An 18,923-nucleotide genomic window follows, 5' to 3' on the forward strand; every position below is an offset into this window, starting at 1 on the left:
GTGTGTTAAAACAGGCAGACTTGATCCTTACGCCTTGTCAATCTTACCTGCGATCTTGGTTAGTTATGTTTTGACTGGGTTTAACAGAAAAGCTTTCCGATTTCCCCCCCTCCACACCCCCTGTCAACCCTTCATTTTTCACTCCATCTGACCTTGTACACTACCCCCAGGACTCTTTAAAATGTACTAAGTGCTGGAGCAAGGCTTCGGAGTAAGCAGCCCCTGCGCACAAGCATCTCCCAGGCTTCCGGAGTGCAGAACTGTGATGAGCTGATTCAAATGAGCACCTCTGTGGCAAGCTTTTGATGCCGCGTCCTCAAGCCCTGCAGGTAGTCCCAGCACAGGCCAGGCAGAGCAGGCAGTGAGTCTTGGAGCCCCCAGCCAGCACAAACATCCTCGCCTCACATGCTGGAACGCAGAGGCTGAAGCTGTACCCTGAAATCTGGTGACAAAAAGCAAGCTTCATCTTTTCCTATGTCCTACCACACCTGGGGACAGGAGGAGTCTCACAGACAGCGTCTCTATGTGAAAGCCATTTAAAATTGCACAATACTGAGTTCTGATCTAAGGGGATCCACCACTGAGAGGAGCCAGACTCTTCTCTGTGGTTCCCAGCAACAGGACAAGGGGCAATGGGCACAAACTGAAGCATAAAAGGTTTCAGTTGAATATGAGGAAGAGCTTCTTTACTTTGAGGGTGACAGAGCACTGGAACAGGCTGCCCAGGGGGCTTGTGGAGTCTCCTTCTCCGGACATATTCAAAACCCGCCTGGACGATGTCCTGTGCAACCTGCTGTAGGTGAACCTGCTTTAGCAGGGGGGTTGGACTAGATGATCTCACGAGGTCCATTCCAACTCTTGCCGTTCTGTTATTCTGTGAGATCTGGTAAGCTGAGCAGGGTGGGTTAACAAGACATTTCCTGATCAGACACAGCCTAAATGTGTCATTGGCAAAGGGCTGGGGTGTGCTATTTGTGACCTTTGCTTCCAAATGCAACAAAGCACTGCTTTCCTTTTACCCAGCAGATGGCCAATTGCTCTTGGTAACAGAAAATAAACCTAAGCAGAGGCTTTCTTGCTAACATTTATAGCCCTGCAGATGGACACTTTAAAGGAAAGGCAGCGTTGTTAAAACATAAAACAAAATGTATGATAACTTCAAATTCAAGGCCTGATTATTTTGTGCTCTGTGGTGGATCTCCCTTTTCTTCAGACACTCTCCTTGAGTAATAAAATACATGCAAGGCCTCTGGGAAGCGTAGTATGTGCTCCAAGGATGTGCAGTGGCTTACTTCTACTGGGAGTGCGAAAGGCTGCAATAATAGAAACAGTAGGCTTTGTATCCCTCGAAAAGCTTAGAAATATTAAGCTTAGTTACAGGAGAAAATATAAATAAATGCTTTGAAGTTTTGTTCAGTGAAACTCTATCTGCCATTCTCTGATCTTGTTCTTTCTCTGAAAGTTTGTTGCTGTTCCCAAGGGTGTTGCAGGTTTAGTTGGACCCAGCTGCACCCGGTGGTTGCAGTTCTGCCGAATGCCTGTGACTTTAGGTGGTCGGAGGGCACTCCTAGATGGGAATGTGGAAGTCTAAACTTGAGCTAGTATTTTCTCCAATGTTCATATTCAGGATTAACCCAGCGGCTCAGACATGGTACTGCAAGGTACGATTACTTATCTGGAGGGGACAGGTTCAATTCACATGCTTGGACTTACTCCTAATGTTTTGTCTCCCACCGTTAACTTTTAGACAGTAGGTAGTTACCAGCATAGGCAGGCTGATGGACAGGTATGTTCTAGCATCAGCAAAGGTCTCACAATGCCAAAATGAACTAGCTAATGGAAAGCAAAACTAGGAATGGAAACAACAAACCTTCATCCATTGCTAGGACGTTACGCAGTCTAACACAGTATGGCAACCGTTGGCAGACACTCAAAAGCTGGAGCATGGGGTGCTTAAGAGGCTTAGGCTGACCACAGTCACAGGCTTTGTCAACCCACATCTCCAGGAACTAAGGACACAGTAGACGTCGGTTCTCCTCCCAGACCTGCTCTGTTTGCAGTAGTCTTCCCTTTTCTGCTTTTCCCATAATTGTTTACAGCCAGTGTTGTTCAATCACCAGGGACGTATATGTCAGAGATTACTGTAGTACAGATTACAGAAAACAGTTTCCTGCTTTATTTGATATAATTTCTAGCACAATTTGAGTTACTGTTTTATTATTCCTCATATGTAGCCAATTAGCTTTTTCTTTCTGAAAATCTTTTGGATGGCAACACAGCAAAGAATATAAATTAGGAAAGTATGACTCTGCTAGAAAACTAAGAAAACTGGCAGGAAACTTAGAGGCAGTTAAAGCAAATAAAATAGCATTAACAATCTTAGCAAAGCATTCCAGATTTTGAAATGACAAAGTCCTTTTCAATAAGCTTTTTGCATTACTTAAACACTGACTGCAATGTGTTGTGCAAACAGTTTTAATGTTCTCCTCTTACTGAAACAGGAGGTTATGCAACCAGACCGCAATACACACGTTGCCTTTTGAAGACCAGCTTAAAAAGCAGTAAAGTATTATCAAAGTATCATTACGGGAGCAAAAGCTATTTTGAATCATTCCAACTGCTCATTTCACAAGAGAGGGAGGTTGTTTAAACGCTGTGCCGTGGTATATTATGTGTGTAAGTCATAAAAAGTAACCTTGGGAGACAGTGCCTGTGCCAGTCAATAATGGGTGCCATAAGCCTTTGCCCTTCAGAGGTGGCAAATGATACTGTAAGTTCACATACAAAAGTATGTGCAAATGGGCTAAGAAATGCCAAACAGGTGGAATTAAAGGTTTCTGGAGTGGAAAGCAACTAACCTGACGGGAACTTCTGAGCAAGAAAGGCCGAGAGTGCTTCTCTCTCCTGCTAATGTTCTCTGCCATTCTGCCCTTCTACCTCGGCATCTGTTACCTTGATATGCTTTTACTATTTCCTGCCCTGCCCCAGGTGTCTCTAAGCTTAGTATTTGATTTTTGGTACCCTTCTCCCTGTCACACTTATGCTTGTTGCAGGCAACAGCAGCTGCATGGAATAAATCCTATGTGTTTTATAGAACCATTGTTCAAAGCTGTGTTTAAGAGTGCTCCTACACATTTGCAATAGTAAACAACCATAGAAGGAAGCTGGAATTAATAAAAACATAATTAAAAGGCAGAGCTAAATACTATCATACAGTGAAAGCAATTAGAAATACGCATGTACGAAAAGACTACTTTGATTAGCACATTATGAAGGAATGATCATTTTTAGAGGAAGAGCATGCAGTACTTATTTCATCCACCAAGATGTGTTACTGGGTTTGTGTTTTAAATCCAGTTTTGAATAAACACCACAGGGCAGAGATGTTAGATTTGCTTCCTTCATTTTGTAAGTAAATGTCACTTTAGGTCCTCTTTTAACCAAGTGACCAGTACTCTGGTGCATACTGAAAGAGCCTCAGGGATGATCTAGTTATGTTCGGACTACAGTTGTTCCAAAGGGCTAAGAATACAAGCCTTCCCTCTTTTTTATCACACACCATGTCTGCAGAAGAGCTTTTGGCTTACAACTCCTCTGGCAACTCTACACCAACTCAGAGGCTGCCTTGCAAGAGAGCTATTCCTTGGAGTCCATATTGGACCTTATTGCTGGAAAAAAGAATGGCTTGGCTGTAGCAGAATTTTCTCTGTAGTCTTTTTTTTTTTAACTAGGTTACCCACAAATCACTAATTAAATGGAATGGATCCTTAGAACAGATGAATTCAGAGTTACCAGTGAGACTTGCTATTTTAAGGACTATTTTACATTTTACAAGAAAAAAAAGAAAATTACAGTAAACATCTATTGATAACCTTGACTATTCCACTCATACAGCCAATTCCTATTTTGTGAAAAGCTGTATTTATAGTGTGCATTTTTATATTATCTAGAACTTCAGGACACAAGATGGCAGTGTACATTGTAGTGAATTCAGGCTTTGAGCTGCTCCTGCTACTCAAACAGCATATAACATTTTATTCAGTCATATATTAATCTGATCATGTACTTGCGGTATTAGAAATAAACCTAAAAGTATTTGTCAACACCAGAAACAAATGCAATCTGCCCATAAATGAATATTGCATGAACAAGTGTTAGGTAAAGCTTAATTCAAGATTTTATCGTACATAACAACACTCTGGAGACATTAAAAGCCTCTTATGGAACTCCTCAATTGCAATAACAAGAGGGTATCCCTTTATAAAGGAATGGAAGTTGGCTCAGTTGTAGGAGCTTCAGAGCAAAATTGGCTGCTGGGGAAAAGCACATAAGAGAGCTGGCAGCCTGAAATATGTGAAAAGCTCAGGGCTCTCGGAGGAGTAGTGCAGACCACTGAAGTGGAACAGGCTGAACAGTATCTAAAATTGAACAGGTGCCTTTCTATGAAAAAAACAACAGCGAGACAACTGTTTGGCAAGACAATTCAGAAAAAAAAAATTTCCACCGAGAGGCATCAAATTAGAGGATAGGTCTCTGGCTGAGGACAAAATTGCTTAAAGAGTCAGACCTTTCTGAGCATAACTTCAGAGAAAGCTTACTCAGAGCCTCTCTGGGTGCAAGTGGCCAAAGAGAACTGCAGTAATGAACTTTATAGGCAACTACCCCCCAGTCTCTTTTCTTGGGTTGAGTCGAATGTTGGAATGAGTAGGCGTAGCTAAAAAGTTGTCTTGGCTGCCTTTCTGAACTGAACTCCTAGCATTTGGTTGTGCAAACATAGCCTTATTAGAAAGGCTTGCTACATCGTAAAGAAAGCCCTAAGAAAAATAGTAATACTTCAGAGCATAAAATAATCCTGGAAAACATTATCCCTGTGGGATGTGTAACACTGACAGAATTGTACGCAGTCCTGCTGTCTCCCTGGGGGACGGTTCAGGCGGCATTGCCTCCCTGGACCTGAACTCCTGGCACTAATGGGCAAATCAGACTGACCCAGAAGATCAAATCTCAACACCAAGGTTCATTTCTGGATACAGCTCTTAATTTAACACAGTTATTTGGAATTAGCTCATGAAAGTATATATTTCTCTCAGATGGGTGTGATATAACTCTTTTCTATTCTTCACTCCAAAATGGGAATATTTCTTATCCTCCATTGTACCGGACAACGAAGAACCTCACAGCAGCATGAGTGGAGCATGGCATACAGGGCTTGACCAGCGTTTTTGATAGAGGTGGAATTGGGAATGCTGGTCCCCTACTATTTCTTGTAATCATCATCCATGTGCAAAAATATCGCCCTGTTCCCAAACCCTCAGTCACAGTAGCTCCAATGAAAAGTTGTCAGATTTTTCATGGTGGTCCACTCCTGTTATTACAATTGGATCAGTTGCTGCTTGTTATTGCCTTATGTTCCCACGCATAAATCACTGGGTTTATTCCAAGACTTTTTTCCCTCTCTCTTTCTGAGTTTGCATAAGATTGAATCTGGCATTGATTCAAATCAAATAATTCAAATGTCATTTTTGCCTGGTATTTAAACTAAGGCTGGGTATGGGTTCATGACTAAAATAAAGTGTCTTACCTAGCAGTTTCAGTCATTTGGTCTATTTGTCACAGTAGATTACAGAAAGTGTGGTATGCACAGAATTATGCATACACTTTTCAGCCATCTAAAATGGAGGATAAATTGAACATGTCATGGTTCTAGGGCAGTAATTTATATTGAGTACAAGCTGGGAAGGGACTGGAGCCAAAAGCTCAGATCTAAATTACCTTGAGTTCCAGGGAAATTTTAATCCAAATAAAAACTTCACAGCTGTTCATTATACAATTAAGTGAACCAACAAGAGACCATGTCTCAGCACTCCCAAACTAAAGAATTTACACCAAAATTGAAACTCTGTGGCTAAGTCCACAGATGCCCTATACTGACCCTGGTCACCAAAGTCCTCTGTGTGCAGTTATTGCCTCTTGACTTCTGCTGTCTGTTGTAACCGTTCCAAATGTCTCTGTTGGCTTTGCATAGATCCCCATTCTCTGTAAGTGAACTTTTTCAGCCCAATAATATTTCCTCACTGAGAATGTGTTTGGAGGATTCGTAGACTCAAGATTTTTCATATATGGTCTATTGAAGTTGGTCTCATGGCCTTCTTTTCATTACAGGTGCTTATTCAAGCTTTGATTTGCATGGGTACCTCTTCCCTTTGGCAACCCTGGGAATTGTCTGCCTTTCAAATTTCTGTGAATGCAGATACCACCAGTAATGGCCAGGTTTGAGAGGAGAGAGGAAAATGTGGTCTTTTCTTGCTTCTCCTGCGTGGTCTTCCCTAAAGTCTGTGCCATCTTCTTTCATTTCTAGTCAAAACCTGACTGCTTTTTTATGTCAGTAGTCAGCCCACAGTACAGTGAAATTCCTTCTTTCGGTAAAATAGTTCTTACTTTTTTATTGAGAATCATTCCTAATCCAACCTTCTTTTACCAGGTATAACCAATTTCCACGTAATCAAAGACAATCTACCTTCCTCCCACAATAAAATGTAGCTGCAATAGCCTGCCCCAAGATTAAGCCCTCCCTCCCCAGTATTTCACAAAAGCACCCCTTTGACCCGACCCAACACAAATCAAAATTAATTTATTTCCCATAGTCCAAAACAATGTCTTCCCCCAAAAATAAACTCTTCTCGTAACATTAAACTGTAATGATACTTGCAAATTCAGGAAGTCATGGTGCATCGGAATGATAGTAGTCCTAGAGACACTTTGACCTTTTCATGTACTGCAAGCATTATCCCTCTGCCTTTCATCAACCTGTATGTAAAAGGCAAGGTCTGGTCTATGAGGGGATGGAGCAGGAAATGCAGCAAGCCGGAGATTGCTACCTTCTGGTCCAGCATAGGCACCCAGGCTCCAGCTGGGTCTGCATGCTTCAGAGCTGTTCAGGGCAGGGAGTGACCGTGGAAAAAGGATATTGGGGGTTATTGCTACCACTGAGACATTCCCCAAGTAAACACTGATTGTAGTAATGAAAGTAAAAGGCAATATATTTTAAATTGGCAAAAGCAATACGCCTGCAAAACACATTGGCAAATGGTATCATTGAGGCCAAGTGCTTAGCAGGATTCAGTAAAAGGTTATACATACATATTCATATATTTATGTGGGGAATTAGATTGGACCTGATAAAAATTCATAATGGATTATAAATGTTCACAGTTCAGGGCATAAATCAGCCACCAGCCTGAGGTTAGAAAATAACTTCCCCTGTAGCCAGGTTGTTATATAATTATCCATTATACTTGTAGAGGGGGGAAAGGAGGTTGAGGAATAGGGCAATTTCCTCCGAGACATCTGGGAATTACTATTGGCAGACAACTAATTTAGATTTGATCTGGTATGGAAGTTCTTATTACATCAAATAATGTAATTTAGAATTAAAGCATATGATTTATTTTGTATTTCTTACTCTATATGTAATCAAGTTCATGCCTGAGGGTAACTGCAAGCCTTTCCCTTCTAAGCCGGCCAAAGTTAGTGAAATTCACTGTGCTGAGTTTTCTCACAGAACCTCCTTAAAAACAGCTTCAATTTTTCCAAGGAAGTCAGGCAGAGTCCCAGGAATTTAGTTTGCTGAAAAGCTAGCCAGCTAATATAGCCAACTTACTGTCTGTGTTAGCTGAGAAAAAAATTGCATGCATGAACTGCAGTAAAAATCTCATATTCAGAAAAGTTCTTATTCTTGTTAAGTTTGCATAATAACCTAAAAAGACCTGCAGAGCTCCTGAACGTCACAAATTATAGCACGTGGGCTACTCCAGGCCTACTTTTTCTGTTTGGTATTGTCAGCTCGCCTAAGCAAAACATGACGTCTTCAGTGAACTTGTTTTCATCAAGCAACACACCTCCAGCTCCCTTCTTGTGCTTGCAAACAGCCTGCAAGCTAACGTAACACACACCGCATGCTAATAAAAACAGCCTTTGTGATCTTGCAAACAGATAGCTTCACTGAAAATGGTTTGATTAAGAAACTATAAGTGAAGACAGGAAATCATTTACGTTCTCTGCAGGGGTGAAGGGATGTTCGCTGCATTCTGCTGTAGTTTCTGGAACGCGTGCGATACCCTTATTGTCATTCTAGCATAAATTATCATTATAATAGATGTGGGAAACTGAGGAGCATTTATTAACCAAATGTCTCACCAATTTTCAGAAGAAACAAGAGCGGTACTTGGCGTCAGTCTCTCTTAAGCATAATTTCTGTTCCTAGTGAGTAATACTAGAAACATTGCACAGCACTCACTGAACATCTGGAAGGTTCTAGGGCCACGAGCAACAAACACTGCGGTCTTATGACAAAAAGTCTTGCCATGCAAACTTGAGCGGCCTATTAGGACAGATTTATAAAAAGGAATGGCTGAAGAGAAGGCGGCAGATGTAGTGCAGCAGATTTTTTTAAGGTTTCAGGTCATATTCCATAAAAATCTTCCTTGAAAAATTAATTCAAGCTGGCTTTGCCAGGAAAGCTGTAAGTTTGTTGTGGAGGACCTGGCCCCTGACAGCAGGTGAGGACGTCTCCTCCCAGCTAGGGGTCCCCCAGCTCAGCGCCAGGCGCCGTAGGTGTTGGTGTCGGAGGCAGGAGGCTTTGCAGGCTCTAGTTACCAGGCTGTCCTCGTTTAACACGCAGGGCCTGCAGAAGTAACGCGACTGCTTTATGGCTTTCTGGGAACAAATAGGGCAACTCCCTTAAGCACAATTAACTCTTAACAGTGGCAACATTATCAGCCCTGCAGCTGAATCTCAAATGAGGGTTATGATGGTATGGGGTGGGCCTTGTTGGGACCATTTGACACCAGTCTTCTGCCAGCTACATATGCAGTTTTGTTGTGTCTCCTGCCTCCTTATGTCCTCCTGCTGCTACTAATGATGCCCTGCCAGCAGCAAAGCTATTTCCCTGGGAAGCTCTTAGGCTGCTTACAGCCCAGCTGCCTCCTTCTGCCAGCTACCAAACGGCTGCTCCGGCTCCCACGTAGGCTTCTCCCTCTCAAACATGGCCTACAGTACGCTGGAAACCCCAGTACCTACTGGGAACCTCAATACAGTGTTGCAAAGACATAGGATATATTGAACTGTCAGGAGATGTTTGGGATATGATAGATATGGGTGTGAGGACTGATTTTTTTTGTTTTTTAATATTTTCATCAGGAATAAAAAGTAAACTTCAGCATGTTGCTGACATTTACAATTGTACATTGCAAAAAGCTGCAAATACCAATGAAGAATTACAGATGGGGTGTAAAGAAACAATGCACTCAAAAAGTAATAGTTTTTATCTAGAATAAGGCAAATTGATAAACAGTATACAAATAATCCAAGTAATTTTTCTGTGGAAGAAATAGCCTGAATAGCATGAATTGGAAAAAAAGAATGATGGAAAACTCCCCTTCTCCTCTGGCAACTAGATGCGAGTTTGCAGAGGATATGGCAAGGCAAAAGAGCAATGTCATTTTGGACTCCACATGGAGAGCTGTAACAGCATCAGGTTAAGTAATTTCCTCTATGATTTTGGCTTAAAGTATTCAGTTCCATCTACAGCCCTATCAAAAAGACAAAAGAAAAATGAGAAAGAGTTCTGAAAAAAGCCAGAATAACAATCAATGTCTGGAGGCCAGATTTATTTGGAAATGCATGTATATGCTTAACTTGTCCAGACCTTTAAGGGTGGTTAAGGGGAACTCATAGTGGACAACTTCTTCTGGAACAGAGTACTTAGAAATACAAAGCAGGAAAAAAAAATGGTCAGCAGGTCATGGGCTGCCAGAGATCCCAACAATGGTTTGTTTGCTGCTGCAGCCACAGCCCCCAAATTACTCTAGTAGAAGGTCCCAAAAGAGTGTCTAAAAATGAGGGTTGCATTTATATTCTGAGAACCAAGCTTGAGAACCAAGTTTTTGTTTCCTCAGAAACTCACTTCCAGATACTAACCTCCCTTTTATTTAAATACTATGTATTTAAAAAATAGGCCCACAATCTGCTACAGTGCTGAGGATCACACTGATTGCTTGATATTGCTTGCTATTCTAATACAGTCTTCGTTCATCCCTAAGCCTATGTGTTACCCTCTCCCTATAGCACACTAACAGAGATGAGATTAGGAGTGAGGCTAATGGGTGGCAACACCATGTACATAATGATGTATTTAGAAGAGGAGAAATAGATGCAAGTTAAGCTAGAAAGGAAAAAAAAAGAAGAACCAGCCAAAACACCAACATCGCGACTCCAGAGTTTCTGCATTTCTGACTGTTGCCTTCATACTGAGGCACAGAGGACACATCGGCAACTGGAAGCCAGTCTGTGCAGCTTGTTCAAGGCATTACCTCTGCTGCCTAGCCAGCAGTGAGGCTGCACGAGCATTCCTATGCAGCACTGGTGCCTGTCATCCTGCCTATGCCCATCTTGGACGTTAGGAAAAATTTCTTCACCGAAAGGGTTGTCAAGCATTGGAATGGGCTACCCAGGGAAGTGGTCAAGTCCCCATCCCTGGAGGTATTTAAAAGACAGGTAGACATGGTGCTTAAGGACATGGTTTAGTGGTGGGATGGCAATGTTAACTGTTGGACTTGGTGATCTTAAAGGTCTTTTCCAACCTAAACGATTCTCTGATTCTGTGAGTCTATGATCTTCACAACCCTGGGTGCATTTGAAAGTTCACATCCCACCAGATACATCAGGACAGGCTCAGTGCTGATGATCACCGGTAGCTAACAGGCTGCCTGCGTAACAGCCCTGCAGACAAGAAGCAGAGCGTCCTGTGCGTGCGGCTGCTCCAAAAGCCCCTCTTGCAGAACAGTGTGAATAGAGTCAGCAGGTTGCTTATATTTTAAACATGGTAAGTAAGGACTGCTTGCTGGGTTAGCAGAATATATGGGGCATGACAAAAGGCTGAAGGAGTAAACAACATATTATTTTCCCACATCATGTGGCTATCAGGAGGAAAACCTCAAAAAAAAAAAAAAAGAAAAGACAAGGAAAAAAAGTGACAATAAAGCAACCAGCTTCTCCCTTTCTCTTTGAAAATCAGAACAGGAAACAACTTGGGGCTTCCCTATTTAGCAAACAGTTCTGTTACAGCAGAGGACGTTGAGAATGACGAGTTAGAGAAGGTCTTTCCTAGAAGAGATTATGAATGTATCATAAATTAAACACTATTTGAGTTATTAATTCTTTTTCTAAGGATACTGCTAGTATACTAAAACACTTTTGTAGGGCAGATATTCTAACCAATGATTGTGTTATCTCTTGCATCAGACAATGAAAGGCAAAGAGACCTCAGTATTACTCTCATTTTCACACTTTCTGGATTTTTTAGGGGCAGTAAAAAATCCATGAACAATTATAGTATGCATTTGAGAAATATCTAGGCTCTCTGAGCTCCTGGGAACACTTGAGAATTTAAAGGGAGAGATAGGCAGGCAGGAGCTGGGTCAGTTCAGCTATAGCATAAATGTATTCCAATGCTTAGAGGATGGTGGGGAGTTCAGCAGCGTATCAGACATGGAGCTGTGACTCCAAAGCACATGATGCCCTTTAGACTCTTTGTAATATGTTTATTTATAGTTAGTCTGGCTTCAGCAGCTGAAGTCACAAAAGCAAGTCTTTTAAAACTATTCCCAGTATATTCAGCGCAATGCAGGTTGCAAACATTTCTATTCGTGGAATTTAACTTGGATTTTAAATTGCTATATATCTTTGGTCATTAATTCTGGAATAAGTTCCTTCCATCTATTTTAGCTTATTTCAATACTTAATTCTAGAATGGTTATTCTATTCCAGAATTGTCTTGGCTCCAGAAGGTCACAGAAGTATCTTTCATCAGACATACCAATATTGTAGTATGCCCTGGGTAAAACAAGAATTAGAATTCTAGTTCAGTCAGGAGCACAGATCACATCATTTATTATCTGCAGATGCCAGGACATTAAAACTTTCAATTGTTTTCCCACCAAACTGAATGAGGCAGTTCGTTAATACAATTACCTCTGTATAATTGGAAACTAAATCAACGATGACTGCGTGATTTGAATATTAGTTTAAATAATTTCATTTTTATGATGCTATTTTGTTGTACATGGTATCACCAAAAAAAAAATCCTGCTGACTGTGATTTGAGTTTGCGCCTTTGAGAAGAAAGAAGGACATTTTCAACCTTTCTAGTTTTCTGGGATACAGTGTGCATTGCTTTTAATTATTTAGGCTGGCACACATTAACACTAAAAGTCCATAGTCCATAGTGACTGAAACAGGAGGGAAGGACTATGTGGATTATAACTGACCCAGGAAGAGAAGCAGGCACCAGAGGTCTTTGGCAAGGCCCTTAAAGGGAATTTGGGGCAGACAACCGATACAGAACTTGAGTGTTGTGAAGGATTTCCCCTGCTCCTTTCAGAGGAGCATCCCTAGTCACTGCCTGCTCGCTCTTTTGGGAAGAAGCAGTTTTAACGTGTTTGGACAGGTAATAGGGAGGAGAACCTCAGACTACTCGCTCTGTGTCACCGTCCATTTGGATCTCTCAAATTTACAGGACAACGTACTCAGTAAATTAAGCTTTATTTTATGAGCTCGTTAGGAAAGAAAACACACACAACAAGCAAGGGCTCAATCCCCTTTGTACAGGCTAGTCTAGCACGTGAATTCACTAATTCATCACTTAAGTCACAAGGCTTCTAACTCACAAGATCTCTAATTCATAACTTGCAATTCATTAACTCATAACTTGTAACTCGTGCAACTATGAGCAAAATAATTACCTAGCCAATGGTGAGAGTGCTCGTCCTTTCTCCTCCGTCACGGTATGGGCATCCCCTGTATCACACCAGGAAGCACGAACATCAGTGTTTTATCAACATTATTTTCATCACAAATCCAAAACATAGCACCATACAAGCTACTATGAAGAAAACTAACTCTATCCCAGCCAAAACCAGTATGATCTCCGCACCTTATTCCATACCATTTATGTCATGCTCAGTTCCCACACTATCCAATAGATCCTCAATAGCCACTTCCCCCCTTCCCATCCTTTCATATATACACAGATATCATTCCCTTAGTCTATGGACCATGCCTGTAAAATGTCCGTAAAATGTCCATAAAATGTCTGTGAAAGGTCCACTGAGTTCATCAGTCTGTGACTTGGGTTCTCCCTGTTATGGCGGTCACTCAGGACAGGAGAGGTGTTGTGTTGCATGGAGTTGTTGGGCACCAAAGCCAGCTCAGGCCAGCTCACTGCTGCACTTGCACTGCTTCTTGTAAGGCTCGTCCTCCACTGGTGGTGGTTCCTGCTATAGTACTTCCTATAACATGCAACTCGAATCATAGGTTATAACAATTTAGAGGTATATCCATTACAATCTCCACCCCTGGTCCCTTTGGTCATCACAAGGTACTCCTCCCCTTGCCTCTGCTCCAGCTGGATTTATCCACAGACTCCAGTCCCTTAGGGGTGGATCTGTGCCAGCATGGACTTACTCATGGTCCACAGTTCCTTCAGGGGTGTACCTGATGTGGTCTGGACTTACACACAGCCATAGTCGCATCGAGGTGTACCTCCTGCAGCACAGCCTTATCCCTGGGCCCACAGTCCCTTCAGGGGTATACCTGCTGTGGACTTACCTGTGGCCACAGATGCTTCTGCTCCCACATGGACTTATCCACAGGTCAAGTCCCTTCAACTCAGGTTGACGCTGGATCTCCAGCCTGTCCAGCACAGCAGCACAGGAACAGCACTGATGTCTTGGCCATCGGCCAGCCCAGACACATCATCATTGCTGTTATCAAAATGCTCCCAGGCACAGCAGGGTGAGATGATAAGCCCTACAGCAAACAGCAAGAGCAAAAAGCAGCCACTAATGAGCACTAGACTGTAATGTACAGCAAGGCAAGCAAGCCCCATGGCAAGCACAGGACCTGGCCAATTAATGGCTAAATAGCTATAAGAGCTATAAATTCAGTATAGCAAACTCCAATCAAATCTGTCATTACCTCAAACCCTTTGAGCCCCACATTGGCACCAAAAAAGACTGTCGTAGTTTAACCCCATGGCTTAACAGCACCACACAGCCACGTGCTCACTTTCCCCCAGTGGGATGGGGGAGATAACCGGAAGGGTAGAAGTGAGAAAACTCGTGGATAGAGATAAAGACAGTTTAGTAGGTAAAGCAAAAGCTGCACACACAAGCAAAGAAAATAAGGAATTCACACACTACTTCCCATCGGCAGGCAGGAGTGCAGCCATCTCCAGGGAAGCAGGGCTCCATTACACATAATGGTGACTTCAGAAGAGAAACACCATAACTCTGAAAGTCTCCCCCCTTTCCTCCTTCTTCCCCCAGCTTTTATTGCTGAGCATGACATCATGTGGTCTGGGACATCCCTTTGGTCAGTCGGAGTCAGCTGTCCCGGCTGTATCCCCTCTCAGCTCCTTGTGCTCCCCCAGCCTCCTCGCTGGTGGGGCAGCCTGAGAAACAGAGAAGGCCTTGACACTGTGCAAGCACTGCTCAGCAATAGCTGAAACATCCCTGTGTTACCAACAGTGCTCACCCCATAGCACAGTATCATATAAGCTACTATGAAGAAAATTAACTCTATCCCAGACAAAACCAGTTCAGTTAATATATATAGAAAAAATTGCTTAATTGACAAAAAAGTCAGCATGAATTTTCACTGCATGAAAGACACAATAAGCTCAACAACTAGGAAATATCCTTTATCTTGTTTTTTTATCAAGCTAACTTAATAGGAGGTGAATTCTTAATGTGTCATGGTAAAATGTGCACCCAGAATTGCCTGTACATAAGCATCTGTACATTACAAAAAGCTCTCCTGTAAATTGTTATCTGTTCAGTAGATCAGGCTGCTGTTGCAAAATGAAGGACCACAGCGTGATAGTGTCATGACAGCAGCCCTTCTCCTCTGTGAATGAAAAGGGGGGTCAGGCAGAGTGCATCCAAAGGCTTCTAAATCATCCTTACAAACTCTTTCATCTGTTTTAAATGCATTGTTCTCAAGAATTTTTCATCTTGAAAAGAAATTAATTTTTAAGTTTAAGTCATCAAGCCGTAACAAGACAGAAGCTGTGACAGTCAACGCATTCAAAGTGTCAGGTTATTCTACAGGATGAGACAAGTACCAGCAGAAGACAAACCATTCCTGATTCCTTGGAGCCAAATTTAAAGTTGAACTTTCCTCAGGAAAAATAAGGGTCTATATCCTATTTGTTCAGACTCATGTACAAAGTCCTACCACTTCTTGTATTTCTGTGGTTCCTGGGAATGAGATCATAGCCGATACTTAACATCTGAGACGTGGGAAAAGGTTGTAGGCATATGGTTACTATATCACTACTACTAGAGATAGTGTCTTCTCCATGAAGTGAAGAAAGAACCAGCTACTGTACTTCAGACTGTACGTTAATCTCATCTAACTTTTAGATGGCAAGGGTTAGGGAAGATGAATTCCAACCATTGTGGCTGAGGACATACCATCTTATGCCAACAACCAAGCAGGGATCCGTGGTCCATCTCAAGACTTTACGATGTAAGAAGGGAACAGAGCTTTTGACGCATGTGTTGATGCTGATTCCAGGGTCCTTGGTTTACATCTCATGCAGAGCTCTCTGTAAAATAGAGGATGCCTCCTCATCACTGAGTGAAAAATAAATTTTGTTTCACTGAATCCTTTCATCAGTATTTTTCTAGTGACATCACTGGGACTAATTTTAAAATGAAAGTTCTTATTAAAAATGTAACATCAAAAAACCTTCTAGTCAAAATCCCAGATCCTGAGAGTCACTCCTCATTACAGTCTCAGTCAAAATAGTCACTGGTTCAAAGTTCAGAAATTCAAGTGTGACTGAAATTCACTTGGCAGGTCAGGACTTGGTCTCCAACATTTTTCAGAGGTTTGAGGGATTTTATTCCAGCTGATATTTTCCTCCGTTGCCCTTTTATATGAAGGTACCCAAACTGCCAAGGTTTTTAAAATGTGTATTTTCAGCAGTAGGTGGCACTATGAAGTTTCTATCTTCATAATTATTCTAATGTGAAATAATATAAAATGTTATGCAGATACATTAGAAAGAACTTCATCAAAATGTTGTTAATAGTCCATTAACTAAAAATACGGCCAGATCTTTCCATTTTCCTATCATTTTAAAAAGAGCATGAAAATATTTTAGAATAAATTCTGATTACAAAACAAATGTTTTTCTAAATGTTAAGATTGACAAAAAGTCTAATGCAAGAATAGGAATAATGGGAATGTTTATGCCTATAAAAATAGCCAACTCATAAAATTTAAAATTATATGTGTCATAAAAAGTCCTCTACTTTTCAGTAAAGCACCACCGTGGGTTGTTCTTGAATATACTACTTCAGCTGCTTCAAATTTCCTGGAAATTATATCTACCTCATTCGCATACAAGCTGTAACATTGCAAGAATGGGTGTCAACACGGATAGACTAGGTATGTAAGTTTTATAAGGTAGATGAATGCACACTAACAGGAATAAAGCAAATGCAAAAGCATTTGGATTTTTCTGTGCTTGGCCAAAAGTTCATAGAATCATAGAATGTTTAGGGTTGGAAGGGACCCCTAGAGGTCATCTAGTCCAACCCCCCTGCAGTGAGCAGGGACACCGCTAACTAGATCAGGTTGCTCAGAGCCCCGTCCAACCTGGCCTTGAATGCTTCCAGGGATGGGGCCTCCACTACCTCTCTGGGCAACCCGTTCCAGTGTTTCACCACCCTCATTGTAAAGAACTTCTTCCTTATATCTAGTCCAAACCTACCTTGTTTTAGTTTAAAACCATTATTTATCATATTTAGGAGTGGAGACCAAAGCATTACCTGTGGGCCCATATTCCTCTATGAATGCCATATGGAGATGTTAACGCCGCATTTATCCCAAATAAACTCCAGGATTAGAAAGATGCAATGTTAATTGAAAACACTTTCTTCAAATCTTCACTATACAAAAAGCTATAAACTAACAAACAAGCCTGTGTCTCCAGGTATTTCAGGTTGTCTAATCATACTTTGTTCCAGAAAGCTCCTAATGCCATACACCTCGTTCGCCAGTGGCGTACAGTGGGAACAGCGCAGTGAGATACAGCATTTTCATTAAGCTGATTTTTGGATGGCTGCCTTCTCGTCAGAAATGAAGTGCTGGTCTGCCTGAGCTCAAGGTGTGAAGATAAGGAAAGGAGAAAAGAAATTAAGGAAGGAACACAAATGAAATATATAGCCAATGCTCTTTTATCTGGCCTGGCCAGAAAGTGTCCTTGCCTTTTTTTTTTTCACCCCAGGCTCCAAGCAAGCTGCTTAGCTTTGCATGCGATTTCTGCACTGTGATACCATCTATGCCAACGCCTAAGATTCACGTTTGCTTTTATTTTGCTTTCTATTAAATAAAGCATGTAGAAAAGACACCTTTATAGCTTCAGGGCAATTTTTCATGAACTGACATTGTGTATTACTCATTTTATGCTAACGTGGTCTGCTTGCGGTTTCTTTTATAATACTGAAAAAGTCAAAAGCTGGTACTTAAAGAAAACACCATTTGCAAGGAGCTGGCAGCAGCCGCACTCAAAGGTTTTTTAACTTGCAACAGCCTGCTTCTGTTTTCTCCAGAGTCTCCAACAGTCCTTTTGGTTGGATTCAGTTGGGTTCACTGTTAGACCACAGAATAAAGTGGTACTACAAAAATAATACATGGGAATATGCTTAAAGTTTTGCTGCTGGTTCTCCATTACAAATGATTTATTGTCACCATGCATTCTCCCCCCAAGGAACCGAAGCCACAGCACCATAGGAGCTCCTTCAATATACCTAGATCATTCAGCGGTACAGCACAGGTTCTGCTTAGACCTCCATAATATGTTTAGTGGCTCTATGGATGTGTTTTAACCAAACTTTCACTGTAAGGCAAGTGCTGCCACTCTGTCTAGTGCAGTTATCAAACACGCATATAATTAATCTACTTAGATTACAGGTTCTTCCTTCGAGTGGATATATCTATTTCATATAATTACAGCAAGCAATACCTTTGGGGAGGCACCCACCCACAACATGATGGTGCAAAGAATTTTTTTAATTATTAGCGATTTACCAAATTTATACGCTTGCGCTATTTTTTAATTTATAAAGTCACATCCTTGTCCCTTGCAAGGCACGTGTGGAAATGAGACCTTTGCATTAGCCCTGTGTAAATCGCAAGGTGCACAGCTCAACGGTTGTGAATACCCAAGCAGGCATCGTGCACCAGTCTGAGAGAGACTACAGCAGCGCTCCGGCTGCAAGCCACGGGACCTAAGTGAGCACCTGCCAAGGAACAGTTAGGCCTTCTATTACGGCTAGTAAGCGTCCTAATTCCACGCTATTTGGTTATGCTAGATCGTGGAAAGCAGCCTCAAAAATGGGCCCGAAGGGTGACCAAAGGACCATCTGAAAGGTGTATGCTGTTATCTATTTTCAGCCAGGCTACAAACACGACGGCAGAGTTCAGCCCAAATAATGACAAGCGGCGGAAGGTAAGACACACCAGTAATTTGGTAACTATGGCGTAGGGGTAGGGATCCAGGCCTGCGGCCCACCCGCTCTAAAGCATTCCCTCCGACTTCGGGGTGCGCTCGCAGTTACGCCTGAGGAGCCGGGTATGTTGCTGCACGCACATTAAGTAACCGGGACAGTCAGAAGGCTGGCACGGATGTTACCGGCCCCGGTGGCACCTGCTCTGCGGGGGGCCTCGCCGAAGCCATCAATGCCAAACCATTTGTGTCCATCGAACCCCAAATCCCCTTGTCTCTGCGGCCGGCCCTTACCAGGGAGGGCGCGGGGGCTGGCCCCGCGGTGGGGAGGGGGGAGGGGGAGGCC

At 42.2% G+C, this 18,923-nt stretch overlaps 1 protein-coding gene and 1 long non-coding RNA gene across 2 annotated transcripts in view; both read right to left on the reverse strand.

Moving 5' to 3' along the window:
* The window catches only part of AGPS (alkylglycerone phosphate synthase), an 88,008-nt gene extending 73,834 nt beyond the window's left edge, over positions 1-14,174 (reverse strand). Inside the window, exons 1-3 of the mRNA XM_009646038.2 lie at positions 14,035-14,174; positions 13,134-13,866; positions 12,801-12,860 (exon numbers count right to left, since the gene is read on the reverse strand). Of these exons, the coding sequence (XP_009644333.2) occupies positions 12,801-12,860; positions 13,134-13,369 (296 nt within the window). The 5' untranslated portion in view covers positions 13,370-13,866; positions 14,035-14,174. The remainder of the gene's footprint in view (positions 1-12,800; positions 12,861-13,133; positions 13,867-14,034) is intronic.
* A 216-nt stretch (positions 14,175-14,390) lies between these two features.
* On the reverse strand, positions 14,391-17,676 carry LOC118453031. The gene is made up of 3 exons (XR_004842914.1): positions 16,899-17,676; positions 15,534-15,667; positions 14,391-14,509 (listed from the first exon to the last, which is right to left on the reverse strand). It is a non-coding gene; the product is annotated as an uncharacterized LOC118453031 (long non-coding RNA).
* Between the last annotated feature and the right edge of the window lie 1,247 nt (positions 17,677-18,923).

Source organism: Egretta garzetta, unplaced genomic scaffold (assembly GCF_000687185.1).
Source record: "Egretta garzetta isolate BGI_Z169 unplaced genomic scaffold, ASM68718v1 scaffold539, whole genome shotgun sequence".
Classification (NCBI taxonomy): Eukaryota; Metazoa; Chordata; class Aves; order Pelecaniformes; family Ardeidae; genus Egretta; species Egretta garzetta.